General features: G+C 38.6%; 1 protein-coding gene across 2 annotated transcripts in view; it reads left to right on the top strand.

Moving 5' to 3' along the window:
• Tbc1d19 (TBC1 domain family member 19) overlaps positions 1-16,153 on the top strand; it is a 133,026-nt gene that overhangs the window by 51,804 nt on the left and 65,069 nt on the right. For both annotated transcript variants that reach the window (XM_060365309.1, XM_060365310.1), the window contains 3 exons: positions 1,133-1,245; positions 13,972-14,046; positions 14,592-14,654. In XM_060365309.1, the coding sequence (XP_060221292.1) occupies positions 1,133-1,245; positions 13,972-14,046; positions 14,592-14,654 (251 nt within the window). The remainder of the gene's footprint in view (positions 1-1,132; positions 1,246-13,971; positions 14,047-14,591; positions 14,655-16,153) is intronic.

Here is a 16,153-nt window from a genome sequence, read left to right as displayed (position 1 = left end):
TGATGCAACTACACACCTCTCATTAGGGCTAATGAGGGCATGCTCCTGCATCAGGAGAGGATGGAGCTCTTAAATCCCTCAAAATGGCTCAAAATGATACAGCTTAATAAATGTAGCAGATCTCCACATCCTGGATAACAATTGCCCATCTTTGGGCTCTCATTTTCTTGTTTCTGTAAATCCTTTATTGCCTTTGAGGTGAAAATAAGGCTTTGCACCTTATTTGACTGATCTGTATGACCATTACTGTCATGTACCAATGTCCCTACTTCAATTTTTCAAAGTCATGTTAATTTCAAAGACCTCTTTTGTGGGTTTGGCCTCTTTCATAAACATTCAGATAAAGAACACCCTTTAAAACTTATCATGCTGTCTTTGTCTCTTTTCATCATGTCTAGTAGAATATTTCCTCTTCCCTTTGAAAGGAAACAAGAGAATGGTTCTATTATATAAACATTGGTTGTATAGTATGTCTCATTTTTTGTTTGCTTTTAGTTTGTGAGGTTTTTTTTTCATTTTCAGGTTGAATAGTTCATATTTTAATTAAAGAAAATAAAAACAAAAGCAAAATGATACTATACTGATTTTTTTTAAAATGGGTGCTTAAGGATAATTTTGTTGAAAGTTTATTAGCCTTTGTTTTGAATTTCTTTTCCATTTTATTTCAAATTTGTGTAGAGCTAAGAAGCCATTTGGTAAAATGGGTGTGGTAACATTCGGCCACATTATTATTGGGCAGAATTTTGCGTGTCTAGTGCTGTATGTGGAAATACAGCGTGCCATGGCTTGGTAGCATACATTTATGAAAATTACCGGTTCCGAGGCTCTGCTCAGTCACAGAAGCCAGACATCAGTCTCCTTAGGAGTTGTAGATCTGTGGAGCTGTGGGAAAGAAAGCACAGTGATCTCAACACTGAGAGCTCTTGTCAGGCTGAGGAGGAGCTGGGGGCTCAAGACTTGAACCCCTTGGGCTGTGTGCTAGGGCCGTCTCAAAACCCAGAGAGTAGAAGGAAGACAATAGAAAATGCACGTATGTCAGGGGCAGAGCCTGAGACTTTGCTTCATAATGAGATTCCTGAGGTGCTCCTTGCATTGTGAATTTTCTAACAGGATTATCGTATACATTTGACAGTTCTAGCACAGCAGGATAGCGCTGCTGCTCAGCAATACATCAGACAAGGAAGTCCCACGGCACTGAGGGCTGAGCTCTGGGCGCTCATTTTGAATATCTCCAGTCAGCCTGAGGTAAGAAGCAAACAGGATGGATCAAACTTAAGTTTAAGGATGTGTCTTCTGGGTATCGTTTGTTCAAAGAGGAACAGCTGTGAAGTACTTTGTTATTCACCCTGCTTTTCATTTCCAGTTGTTGTTTTAGGGTAAGGCATGATTTAAGACAGAATTTAATCAATATCTGGATAGACATTTTTGTTAGTAAATAGTGTGATCATAAATATATGTAGTAAAACAAGAAGTAAAATTCTAAGTCAGATCAGCAAAGCAGTGACAGAATGGGATGTTCTAAAGAAGAGCAACTGAAAATGTGTAAGTGAAATCTTTGTGAGTTTTGGTTTGATTGGTTGGTTTTTTTTGAGGTAGGCTCTTATGTAGCCCATGTTGGTTTCAAATTCACTTATGTAGATGAGGCTGGCCTTGAACTTCTGGTGCTCTTGTCTCCACTTCGGAAAGTGCTGGGATTATAGGCATGTACAGCCACCCTTGGCTTTTATGGCTACCGTTGAAATATGCACTGTCCTTATGGTTCTAAAATTTGACCGATACTGTAGGGATATTATTTTTCCAAATACATGATCATTTTTTAAGGAAATGCAATGAATATTAAAGGAAGTGACCAACCCACTAACAGATAGATTGAGATCTTTTGTTTTCCAGTGTTGGGGATGAAGCCTAGGGCTTCATGCATGCAAGGCAAGCACGCCATCAGCTGAGCTGGTTCCCTGTCTAGGGCGTAGGTATAGTAGTGACAACTTGCATAGACACTAACTTCTCCGGGATAGTCTCTCTGTGTACACAGATGTAGTTACCTGTGTATAATGGTTATATAAGTGTATAAAGTCATTCTTCTAAGATTTCTGATCACTATCATACTTACAGCATAACAGGTTCTGTGAATATATAAACCTGGTGTAGATTTAGTTCCCTTGTCTTAGTGAATGTATATCACTGAGCAAAATGCCAAAATTTCAGCAAGCCTCAGCCTATACTTGAATGTACACACTAATAATATCTATATCACATATTTGTGACAAATATACAAAAATAATGAATGTGAATCCATCAATGTAATAATGGGCACAAATGTTTGCCACTAATGGCCACATAATTACTTGTAATTATGTTACAAATTTACAATATTGATAACAAAAAAACATTAATTTCTGTTGTGAAACTACATTTTCAACCTTTGCAAAAAAGGTGTTTGTGTATATATGTATGGTATGTGTGTGCACATGTGTGTGTGTGTGAGTGTGTCTTAAATCTCCCTATGCGAACAGCATTGTCAGCATCTTTTATTTGAAAAAATAAAGCTTGTGATTGAATGAGAGCAGTTTTAGAGCATGAGTTATTGCTGATATTTTGTGGTAATACTTTGAAGATAACTGTTTACAAAACAGATTTGAGTAATTTGCACATTTTTCTGTTTGTATGGTCTTCTATTCAACATAATTCGTTTTTTTAATTCATTTATTAGTTATTACAATTTATTCACTTTGTATCCTGGCTGTAGCCTGCTCCCTCATCTCCTCCCAGTCCCACCCCACTTCCCTCTTCTCCCCTGTTCCCCTCTCCTATTTCTCAGAAAGGGAGAGCCTTCCTTTCCTACCATCTGACCCCAGCTTATCAAGCCTCATTCCTCTGCATCTTCTTCCTCTGTGGCCTGGCAATGTCCCCCCACCAGGAGGACATGATCAAAGAGTGGGCAACAATCCATGTCAGAGATAACCCCTGCTCCCCTTACTTGGGAGCCCACATGAAGCCTGAGCAACCCATTGACTACATCTGAACAGGTGGTTTAGTCCCTCTCCATGCATGGTTCTTGGTTGGTTCATCAGTCTCTGCAGGACCCCCTGGGCCCAGATTTGTTGGCTCTGTTGGTCTCCTTGTGGAGCTTGTGTCCCCGCCAGGTACTTCTATCCCCCATAAGATTCCTTGAGCTCTGCCCACAATTTGGCTATGAGTCTCAGCATCTGTTTTGATCCCCTGCTGGGTGGAGTCTTTCAGAGGGCATCTATGGTAGCCTTCCATTCTGTTTCCTCTCTTCAACCACTTAGGCTCCTGTCCTGTTCACACTTTTCTCCTACTTCCAATGTCTATCTTGTTTGGCCTTCTGAATGAGAATTAAACATCCTTCCTAAGGTCCTCTTTGTTATTTAACTTCTTTAGGCCTGTGGATTTTAGTATGGCTATCATATATTATATGACTAATATCTGCTTACAAGTGAGTATATGCCATGCATGTCTTCCTGTTTCTGGGTTACTTCACTCAGGATGATCTTTTCTAGTTTTATTCATTTGCCTGCAAATTTCATGATTTCCTTGTTTTTAATAGCTGAGTAGTATTCCATTGTGTAAATGCACCACAGTTTCTTTATCTATTCTTCAGTTGAGGGACATCTAGGTTGTTTCCAGATTCTGGCTATTACGAATTAAACTGCTATGAACATAGTTGAGCAAATATATTGATAAATTGATTTAGTGTTCTGTAAGATATAAATTACAGGTATTCTGTTTGGGACTAAGGCTATATCAATTCCCACTTTTCACAGAATATAGCAGAATGTTTGTGTACTAAAGTTAAACTTTTAGTCTTTCTTTGCACATGATGTGGACTTTGTGTAAAAGTCTGTTATGTCCTCTTCTCCAGAAAACCTGCCTGGCACCCAAACTGACATTAGAACTTTCTCATTAGATATTTAACCAACAAATTTTAACAACTATTTTTTTCTGTTTTGATAGCTGTGGCAAAAGAAAAAAGGAGCACATAAAATATGGCCAGGAAATACGTGTTGAATTAATGAATCTTTATTTAATTATTTTCTTTAATGTTAGTCATGAATAGGCGTTTGTCTACGTGTGTGCACCATGTACCGTCAGTTCCCTCGGAGGCCTACACCAAGTGTTGGTCCCCTGGCACGGGATTTCTAGCCCGGTGGTTGAACTGCAGTGCTCCTAAGTGCTGAGCTATCACTCCAACCCGCAACTTATTTAATGCTTGAAAAGTCTAATGATAGATGAAGAATTAATAGGGCTATCCTTATGGTTATCAAATTCTTTCTTAGGGAATGCTGTCTAAGCCAGTGAGATGAACAGACCCTACTACAGAAAACAACTGTCTCAGTATAGCCGTCTCTCTGTATACTCATTGCATGTGCGAGCCTGGAGGAATCCCTGCACATCCTCTCCTTTAAGAATAAAAGTGAGATCTTACTATTTGTCACTTTTGTTCCCAGGCACCTCTGATTCTTGTTTTGTTTTTTTTTGTTTTGTTTTGTTTTGTTTTGTTTTTGTTTTTTTTTCATGGCAGAGTTGCTGGTCCTTCTCTTTGGATACCAGAATTCTCAAATTAAGTTTGTAGTTTAGTTGCTTCCCTCTCCCTCCACATCACGTCGCATCACATGATGAAAACAAGCAAATAATGAGATAAAGACAAATAAAACAAGCTCAACCATGACAAAGATACTCAATGGTGATTAATAGGCAAAGAAGAAACTTGGTTAGATGAGGTTGTGAAAATGCTCTCACTAGAAAAAACAAACAAACAAACAAACAAACAAAAACTGTTGCCAGATGGTTTCTGTTTAAATGATGAAAGAGGGTACATAAGAGAAAAATATCGAAACTAGTACCTTCTTTTGGACAAAGTGCCTTCCTTAGATTTACCGGAAGAAAACACAACATAGAAATGTTTTATTTTTTATTTATTTATTTTTTTCTGGAGAGGACAGGAACTCCACAAGGAGAGCAACAGAACCAGAAAATTTGAACACAGGGATCTTCCCAGAGACTCATACTCCAACCAAGTACCAGGCATGGAGATAACCTAGAACCTCTGCACAGATGTAGCCCATGGCAGCTCAGTGTCCAAGTGGGTTCCATAGTAATGGGAAGAGGGACTGCCTCTGACATAATCTGATTGGCCTGCTCTTTGATCCCCCCTGAGGGGGGAGCAGCCTTACCAGGCCACAGAAGATGACAATGCAGCCACTCCTGATGTGATCTGATAGACTAAGATCAGAAGAAAGGAGAGGAGGACCTCCCCTATCAGTGGACTGAGGGAAGGGCATGCATGAAGAAGGGGGAGGGAGGGTGGGATAGAGGGGGAAAAGGGAGGGGCTAATGGGGGGATACAAAGTGAATAAAGTGTAATTAAAAAAATAAAAAAAGAATAAAAGAATTGGAAAGAAAAAAATAATAAAAGTGAATTGTAGAGTCTGTGTTTTCCCTAGCTCTTTCCCCATTCTCTTTTCTTTTCAAAGCTGCATCTTAAACAAAAGTCTATTATATAGTGAACAGGGCAAGGCTAGACTTTTAAGTAACAAGTAGCTACTGTACTTGATACTATTGCCTAGTTTGTCCTTGGAATTATCTTGATCTTTATTTTAATTTATCCTTTTCTTAGTTTTTTTTTTCTCTTTTTATCTCTTCATGGGGGAGTAGGGCTTCTTAGAAGGGCATGGATAGTTCCCTCTCACTCTCTCATTGCTCTGAGGTGCCAGGCAGCCTTAAAACTGGTTTAGTGAATGTTTTTTTAAATATTGAGGAACTACAATAGTGTGAAAAATAGTACTTACCTTTAATTTACTATTAGATATTTTGTTTTGGATAAATAAAGGGACTATAACATATCTCACTGTCTACGTTATAATGAAATACATTGCACAGTGGTGATTCTAGGGAAGGGTAGCTTATCTCGCCCTCCAAGAACTTTATCTGAATTTGTGCCTGTATCACTTGGTATCCAGTCTTGGTGCTGGAGAAATGGCCCAACAGTTAATAGCACTGGCTGCTCTCCCAAGGAACAGAGTTTGATTCCCTGAACTCAACTGGTGGCTCATAAAACTGTCTGTAACCCCACTCCCAAGGACTCCATTACCTTCTTCTGGTATACAACCATAAGTAGAGGCAAAACACACATACATATGATTTTTTAGAAAGTCTTTTAAGTCTTAGTTTAACTTAGAGTTTTGTGAAATAAGACAACTTGTCACTCTAGATTCCTTCCATATGACTATCTCCAAGAGAGAGAATATTACTTGCTCAAAACATTTTAACTAAAATATACTAAAGGTTAAACATTTATTTAGCTGAGTGATATGGTATATAAAAATAATTAAATGAAAAATCAGAAATGGGGGACTGGAGAGATGGCTCTGAAGTTAACAGCACTACTTTGCTCTTCCAGAAGTCCTGAGTTCAATCCTCAGCAACCACATGGTGGCTCACAACCATCTATAATAAAATCTGGTGCCCTCTTCTGTCGTTCAGGTGTATATGCAGGCAGAACATTGTATACATAATAAAATAAATCTTTAAAAAGAAAGAAAAATACAGAAATGTTTAATTGCATAATTATTTCCTGTGTATACAAAAGCTTTGGTACATCACAGCAGCAATAAATTATCATAATTTATTTTATATACTGTTACTAAATCAATTTAAAGGTGCTGTTATAGCACAGGCTCTAAGAGCAACAATAAATAAAGTGGACCTCATGAAACTGAAAAGCTTCTGTAAAGCAAAAGACACTGTCATCAAAACAAAACGACAGCCTAGAGACTGGGAAAGGATCTTCACCAACCCTTTATCTGACAGAGGGCTAACATCCAGTATATATAAAGAACTCAACAAGTTAAAAAGCAACAAATCAAGTAATCCAATTAAAAAAATGGGGCATGGAGTTAAATAGAGAACTCTATGTAGAGGACTGTAGAATGGCAGAAAAACACTTAAAGAAATGCTCCTTAGCCATCAGGGAGATGCAAATCAAAATGACCCTGAGATTTCACCTTACACCCATCAGAATGGCTAAGATAAAAAACTCAAGTGACAACACATGCTGGAAAGGATGCAGAAAAAGGGGAACCCTCCTCCATTGCTGGTGGGAATGCAAACTTGTACAACCACTTTGGACATCAATGTGGCCCTTTCTCAGACAAATAGGAATAGTGATTCCTCAAGACCCAGCTATACCACTTCTAGGCATATAGCCAAAAGATGCTTAAGTATACAACAAGGACATTTGCTCAACCATGTTTGTAGCAGCTTTATTTGTAATAACCAGAACCTGGAAACAACCCAGATGCCCCTCAACTGAGGAATGGATACAGAAATTGTGGTACTTTTACACAATGGAATACTACTCAGCAATTAAAAACAAGGAAATCATGAAACTTGCAGGCAAATGGTGGGACCTAGAAACGATCATCCTGAGTGAGGTATCCCAAAAGCAGAAAGACACACATGGGATACACTCATTTATATAGACCTATGAGATAGGATAAATATACTGAAATCTATACACCTAAAGAAGATAAACAAGAAAGAGGACTCGGGGTAAGATGACCAATCCTCACTTAGAAAGACAAATGGGATGGACATTGGATGTAGGAGAAAACAAGAAACAGGACAGGAGCCTACTACAGATGGCCTCTGAAAGACTCTACCTAGCAGTGTATCAAAGCAGATACTAAGACTCATAACCAAACCATCGGCAGAGTGCAGGGAATCATATGAAAGAAGAGGGTGGAAGGAATGGGCGGGCATGGGAGCGTTAGCAGGCCTTCTGGTGTTGGTCTCCTTGGTTTGCCTGTGGTATATATGCAAGATTAGAGTCTCACAACAGTGTGATGCAGCCATGATCATTCAGGCCTTTACAGCCATTGAAGCAGGACATTCTCCCCAAGCATGGTTGGCTACCATAAAAAGCTAAAATGTTATGCTCAGGATGCGAGGCTAAGCACTGCACTCAGGGTCAGCCGCTTTGGACCCAGAGAAGAGCATGTCTGATTGCATGCGGGTTGATACCCCAGGTCCCGCCTCTGAGAAAAAGGTATCGGACGGGTCTAATGCTCTTTGGGTGGATGACACCTAAATGAACATCTGTACAAAGTCCCAATTTATTTCTAATATCAGAGATCAGACCTCTACTCTTGCCTGATGCGTCTAAAACAAAAAGGGGGAACTGTAGAGAGCTGCGGAATGCTATGCCTTAAAGATGGAGCTGGTTTCCGCCTTCCACCTTCCCGATGGTGAGTGCTCTCTGTCACGAACAACTCCACATTTGGCTGGGCCGAGGATCTGGCTTGCTTCCATTTATGTGGACCTATCTGCATTGCCCCCGTGGCACGCCTGGGTTGGCTACCCAGAGGCTATTTAAGCTGTGGGCTGGCTTTCCCCGGGGGCCGAGGATTGTTCAATGTTCCTGAATAAACTGCATTGAAAAAAAAAAAAAAAAAAAAAAACTTAAAAAAAAAAAAAACTTAAAAAAAAAAGAAAGAAGAGGGTGTTAATAAGACCTGGAGAGTACAGGAGTGCCAGAAGGACCAAATATACCAGGGCACAGGGGTCTTTCATGAGACTGTTCCTCCAACCAAGGACCATGTATAGATATAACCTAGAACCCCTGCTCAGTATAGCCCATGGTAGCTCAGTGTCCAAATGGGTTCTCTAATAAGGGGAACAGGAACTATTTCTGACATGAACTCAATAGCGAGCTCTTCCACTCCCCTCCCATGAGGGAAAAGCAGCCTGGCTAGGCCACAAAAGAAGATATTGCAGCCAGTCCTGAGGAGACTTGATAAGCTAGGGTCAGATGGAGGAGGAGGAGGTCCTCTCCTGTTAATGGACTTGGAAAGGGGCAGGGAGAAGACGAGGGAGGGAGGGTGGGATTGGGAGGGAATGAGGGAGGGGGCTATGGCTGGGATACAAAATAAATAACCTGTGGTAAATATAAAAAATTAAAAAAAAATAAAAATAAAAAAGAAGGTGCTGTTATCATTTTATAAGGTCTATAGTAACCTCTTAATTTGCTTATTAGAAAAAGCCAACACATTTTGACTACATATTGAAAAGAATATGACCTTGTTTTTATGAAGTGTTTTTGATATCTAGCTTGTAGTTTTGAACTTTTTATGGACAGATAAATTTCTGAATCAGCATGACCTTGTTTTCGTGCAGTCACCCAGCATTTTGTATTTGTTGCTTTGCTGTATATTTCATTATGTGTCTGAGTTTTAGCTAGTTCAATTAGGCCACAGGATTACTACATAATTATATTTATAGGGATGTTGGCTATTTTTAATAATTGGGCCCAGTAAAATCTGTCTTTATGTGTAAAATTTATTCAGTGCATTTGAATATATTTATATTTCTTTATGGAAATATGTGATCTAAAATTATTATTTTAATGATTACTCTTTTTAAGGTATTTATTAATTTTCTGGCAGTGGTTAGGAAAAGCATGTGATAACAAAAAGCATTGCAGGTACAGTTGAAAATAAATTGTTGTTAGGCAATTAAAGTAAGATTCCCTGTAAGCATTTATAATTCATAAGTAATATTGATGAAAATTTTCAGTCTAAGTTACCTTTGGAAATAATTCCTATAATTGATTTTATTTCAGTATGTCAACATACACATGAACAACAAATTAAAATAAATATTCATAGTGTAAGCTCATCGATCATTTTCTAAAGCAGTATTTTTTCAAAAGTCACCAGGATTGTGTTTCCCTCTGCTTTATATAAACGATATAATATCCAGAATATATAAAGAACTCAAGAAGTTAAACAGCAACAAATCAAGTAATCCAATTAAAAAATGAGGTACAGAACTAAACAGAGAATTCTCAATAGAGGAATATCAAATGGCAGAGAAACACTTAAAGAAATGCTCAACATCCTTATTCATCAAGGAAATGGCAAATCAAAATGACTCTGAGATTTCACCTTATACTCATCAGAATGGCTAAGATCAAGAACTCAAATGACAGCACATGCTGGAGAGGATGTGGAGAAAGGGGAACCCTCCTCCATTGCAGGTGGGGATGTAAACTTGTACAACCGCTTTGGAAATCAATCAGTCACTTTCTCAGACAATTAGGAATAGTGCTACTTGAAGATCCAGCTATACCACTCCTAGGCATTTATCGAAAAGATACTCAAGTATACAACAAGGACATTTGCTCAACCATGTTTGTAGCCGCCTTGTAATAGCCAGAAGCTGGAAACAACCCAGATGCCCCTCAGTTGAGGAATGGGTACAGAAATTGTGGTGCATTTACACAATGGCATACACTCAGCAATTAAAAACAAGGAAACCATGAAATTTGCAGGCAAATGGTGGAAACTAGAGATCATCCTGAATGAGTTATCCCAGGAGCAGAAAGACACACACGGTATAAACTCACCTATAAGTGGATATTAGACATATAGTATAGGATAAACATATTAAAATCTGTACACCTAAGGAAGCTAATCAAGAAGGAAGACTCTGGGTAAGATGCTCAATCTTTATTCAGAAAGGCAAATGGGATGGACATCAGAAGAGGAAGAACACAGGGAACAGGACAGGAGCCCTACCACAGAGGGCCTCTGAAAAACTCTGCCCAGCAGTATATCAAAGCAGATGCTGAGACTCATAGCCAAACTTTGGGCAGAGTACAGGGAATCTTATGAAAGAAGGGAGAGATAGAAAGATCTGGAGGGATAAGGAGCTCCACAAGGAGAGAAAAAAAAATCTGGGCCCAGGGGTCTTTTCTGAGACTGGTACTCCAACCAAGGATCATTCATGGAGATAACCTAGAACCCTTGCTCAGATGTAGCCCATGACAGCTTAGTGTCCAAGTAGGTTCCCTACTAAGGGGAACAGGGACTGTCTCTAATGTGAACTCAGTGGCCTGCTATTTAATCACCTCCCCCTGAGGTGGGTACAGCCTTACCAGGTCAGAGAAGAAGACAATGCAGCCAGTCCTGATGAGACCTGATAGACTAGGGTTAGATGGAAGGGGAGGGGGACCTCCCTTCTCAGTGGACTTGGGGAGGGGTATGGTAAGAGAGGAGAAAAGGAGGATGGGATTGGGAGGGGCTTAAGGAGGGAGCTACAGCTCAGATACAAAGTGAATAAACTGTAATTAATAAAACAATAAATAAAAAAATTAAAAATCCTAGGACAAAATGTAGTTTAATCTGTCAAAAAGACTTCTCGTCTGTAGAGCTGCCTCTCTGACAGGGATAGTCATCTTCTTTGGCTACACATACATCATAGATGACCACTGAGGGAGAAATAAAAGCAGCCTGTCCTGTCCAGCTTGGATCAGCTGAATTCACACTGGCAGGGCATTGAGTGATTTGTAGCACTTTGATTTGAGGCCTTCAAATCACATATATCATCATATTAGTGGAGATAAAGTAACAACAAGTACCATATGGCCTTGATAAAATCCAACAGCCAGTCTGAATCAAATCTTGAAATGATAGTACTGAAACTTAAGAATATTTCCTACAGGCAAATGCAAGCTGAACAGCAATTCTGACATTCATTAGGGTCACCATAAGGCTGCACTATTACTGCTGTTATACAGCATTGTTTTTAAGGTTCTAGCCAGTGTTGTAACATAGGAAAAGAACTGGTTTATTATTGGCTAGAGAAGATACACAGTCCTGTTCTCCTGAGATGGTTATGGTTAAATACCTAGAAAACTAAAACATTGCTATAAAATTAAAATATTTTGGTAAGATATTGTATAAAATACTTAAAAATCAGTTGCTTTTATCCATACCATCAATAACAACTTGAAATACAAAACTGAAAACACCTAGTTTATAATAATAGAATCAAAACCATTTAATATCAAGAGAGCAAGAAAGCCATAGAGGCCATATGAAGGAAATGCACACAAAAGACAGAGAGCAATAAAGCGTGACTCTCAGAAAATCCTCCAGGCACCATTTTGAGCTTACTGATGTATCCTATTTTTCCCTCATACCAACCTTACAATGAAGGCGTTGTTATCATTTTTTCTGAAGCCCACAGATGTTTGTGAATTTGTCTTACATGACTAGGATCTCCAATGTATTCTTGGATGGGATGCCTTAACATCATAAAACATCACTTTTCAAAAAAAGAGATGTATTTATTATATATACAGTACTTTGCCTGCATATGTGCCTGCAGGCCAGAAGCGGGCACCAGATCTCATTATAGATGGTTATGATCCACCATGTGGTTGCTGGGAATCAAGCTCAGGACCTCTAGAAGAACAGACAGTGTACTTAACCTCTGAGCCTACCAGGCCACAGAGGAAGACAATGCAACCAGTCCTGATGAGACCTGATAGGCTAGGGTCAGATGGAAGGGGAGGAGGACCACCCCTATCAGAGGACTAGGGGAGGGTCATGGTAGGGGGGAAGAGGTAGGGAGGGTGGGACCTGGGGGAGATGAGGGAGGGGGATATATAGCTGGGATACAAAGTAAATAAATTTTAATAAAAAATACATAAATTAAAAAAAAAGAAAAAAATCACTTTCCAAAACAAATATTTGGGACAATCTCATTTATTTTAAACCATGTTTTGTAGAGGTTAAATGTCTGAGAAAACCAAATCTATTATTCAATAAAACATGATGGTGAATTACTAAATAGTTCTTACTCTATTCTTTTACTTCAGTTAAGTATGCTGATTCTGATAATTGACTGTTACACTGGTAGAAAACAGTAAGATCTTTTGATAGCAGATACAATAGTAAGTTCAAGAGCCTTATAGATATTGAATGAACAATTAGCAGTTTTCCAAAAATAATTTGTATAAACATGTGGTGTGGAAGCCTTTCCTGACACAAGAAAACCCATGGCCATAAGGAACGTATAAGGAGTTGTTAGTATTTACCATAAAATTCAAGCAACATGTTATCTTGAAGGAAAGTGCTTGTAACACTTCTCCTTCTTCCCAAGAGTCTGGCACGTTATATAGAGAAAGAGCAGCTAACGGGCAGGCAGGTAATACTGTGAAGGGTCCCTGCTGAGGATCCAGTGACCAGGAAACACAGGGGAGGAGCTTCAGGTGGTTGGTTCAAAAGTACAAATGAATACAACTGTGAGATAACGTTTCTCATTTATGACAAAGCTGATAGAAGTAGAGGTGTGGATTAAATGTTGCCTCATCTCGCTGAGGAAAGTTGAACCAGTGGTGTTCTTGGAAAGTAGCCGTGCAGTCCATACCCTGATAGAAGGTGTCTGGAGATTTTACCCTACAGCTCCGCTCTGCCCAGTTATCCTGCAGACAGAAAAGCATAGTGCAGGTGGGACAAAGTACTTAGAAATAGCCTGAGTCTCTATTTATAGGTTTTAAAATTGTGATGTATAAGACTTAGAGAAATTGAGCTGGACTGACCTGAAAGCCTTCTCCCAAGGACCAGCTCTCGTAGTATTCAAAGGTCATATTTGGCTTCATAGTGAGTTTGAGACCAACCTGGGCCTCATGAGAGCATGTTTCAAAAAAAAAAAAAAAAAAAAAAAAGCCAAAGGGGAAAGCCCAGCCGTAAACACTGGGGCCATGTCAATGAGCAGTCTGTGGCTTTGGATGATGAGTTAGTTTTCTCTCTCGGCCTAAGCTCCTCAAATATGAGTGGAGATAGTTCTTTCTCACTGACCTATTTCACAGTGTTAAAGGAGTAATAAGATGCACCTAGTTCATAAATATTATATTCTTTATTATAGTTAGTCAGTTTAGCACATACTGATCAAATACCTCCTAGGTATCAGTGATGGAAAGAGGCATATTATTGAGCACCTGTTATTACTTAGTTTTCATTATAAGTAATGGATAAGTGAATAATGGGTAAAACAGAGCCCTACCTCTTAATGGCTATAATTTTATTATTGACTATTGTTTATTAAGGTTCAAGGCTGACCTTACTAACACTAAATGTTTGTGCATTTTACTTTTAAATTTAGGACATCCTGTACTATGAGCAGCTTAAGACCAATGTGATACAGCATGATCTTTTGGTGGACAGTCTAATTTATAAAGTAAGTAAAAGTATCCATGGTTTTCCCATTTCATTAACAACATTTGAAATAGAGTTTTCTCTGTGGAGGGCTTGAACTGTGAGCAAAAGTACATATCAAACTTGAAAAATAGTTTGATTGGCTCCATGTGCTAGAGCGCATCTGTGATGCTTTGTACCATGAAAGCAGGAGGAAAATCAAGAGTTCAAGGTCATGCTTGGCTTCACAGTGAGTTTGAGGCCAACCTGTGCCTCATGAGACCCTGTCTCAAAAAAAAAAAAAAAAAAAGGCATAGATAGGAGGGAGAGTGAGTGTTATCCCTGTGAGGTTGAGGCTGGTTTTCGAGCCTGAGGTCTGCACAGAGCTGTCTTCTTTTTTAGGGAGTTGTTCTTGTGTCCCTTTCCCAGTGCCTCCATGTTATGTAATGAGGCTAACATCTGACTAGAAAATTTCTATAATATTACATAAAATATAAAATTCATTGCAATATTATTTCCAAATGTTGCATAGAATTATAGGTAGATTCATTTGAGTAATTTTCCATGCTTTATAACTTTTAATTATAGGATGTGAAGCTGACAGCAAGCAATGATGATTACTATTTTGTATTTGAAGATTATTTATATCAGGTAAGTTAAAAAAATTTCCAGTATCCTTGTTTTAGGTTCTTTAAGTTATACTACTTGAAATATACTTTAGAGTTAATGAAATTCTCTGAATTCCCAAATGGGTTTCTGGGCTTCCTTTTTCTGGTTATATATGCTGCAGCCAGATGTGTGAGCAGGTCAGTTCTCTATCACTTTTGTTGGCACAAATTCTAAAACTGCATGTCAGCTTCATACTCAAGCAATCCCAAGATATTTAGATAATGCGTTTTACATGATACTCTCTTTTCGATTACAAAAAATAATTAATTGTTTTAAAATCAGTGTGGAGAATCATGATTATTCTGATCATTTTGACAGATACAAATCTCAAAACATCCATTAGAAATATTTCAAAATACAGGGCAAATGAGATGCGGGAGTTTGGGGTGTATAGAATCAAGGTATATTGTATACACATATAAAATTGTCAAAGAACAAATTTTTTTTAAATTTTGTCAAAGAACTAAAAGAAACCTTTCATAAATAATAAGTAGAGGAAAGTATGATGACTTATGTCATCAAGTAGAGAAGGTCAATAAACAGATAGAAATAAAAAAAAGATAAATTCTCTAGTTGAGAAATAACTGAAATAAAAACATTCACTGATGGCTACTGATTTGGAAAATCAGTGGGTAGACGGCGAGGACAGATCAACAGCTGAGTGAACAGGGCTTGCTCTCCTTGCCCAGATGCTGAGTCTTTAGTGTGTTAGTAGCCCTAGCTGGCTGAGGCTTCCCCAGAGTCACTCAGTTCTACATTTCCTTCTCCTGTGGTTTAGTTCCTGACAGTGTGGATCTTTTCCTGATCTGATTTCTAAGGAATATTGAGTAGTTAATGTTATACAAGTACAAATACAATTTGAACCCAAACCCCTGAAACATCCAACTTTCTCTGCTTATTAAAAAAATTGGTTCTTTCTATGCTGTTTTAATAACATACACAAAACTGTTATAATAGGGTCAGGGCAATAGTTCTCTGAAAGTGCCTGGCAGGCAAGCTCAGGGACTAGAGTTGATATCCCTAAAACCCATGGAAATGCACTGGGCATGTGGTCTGCCAGTAATTCCAACACTTAATAAGACACAGGTAGGAGATCCCTGGAATAAACTGATGTATTTTTAGCTCTGGGGTCAAGTGAGAGACCCTGCCTCAGTGAATAAGGTAAAGAACAATCAAGGAAGACTGTGAAATCAACCTTGGCTCTCTATACACATATGTACATGCACACACATGTAAACACATATATACATGTACACATATACACACCCACATTTATGTATGCACATTTATGCATGCATACCATACCACATTTTAAAAAACTGTTACAAAACCAAACTTAGCAAACATATAAGTGTATTAAAAAAGAGCCAACGATGAAATGATTTATAGTCTCTGACTATTGTACTGCTGTGTGTGGTTACAGAGAGTGTAAATTTGACAGGTTTATCTCATTTGGTGAATGGCGAGAAACTGTCATTTTC

Source organism: Meriones unguiculatus, chromosome 12 (genome assembly GCF_030254825.1).
Source record: "Meriones unguiculatus strain TT.TT164.6M chromosome 12, Bangor_MerUng_6.1, whole genome shotgun sequence".
Classification (NCBI taxonomy): Eukaryota; Metazoa; Chordata; class Mammalia; order Rodentia; family Muridae; genus Meriones; species Meriones unguiculatus.
This window is presented reverse-complemented; position numbering and strand designations above follow the sequence as displayed.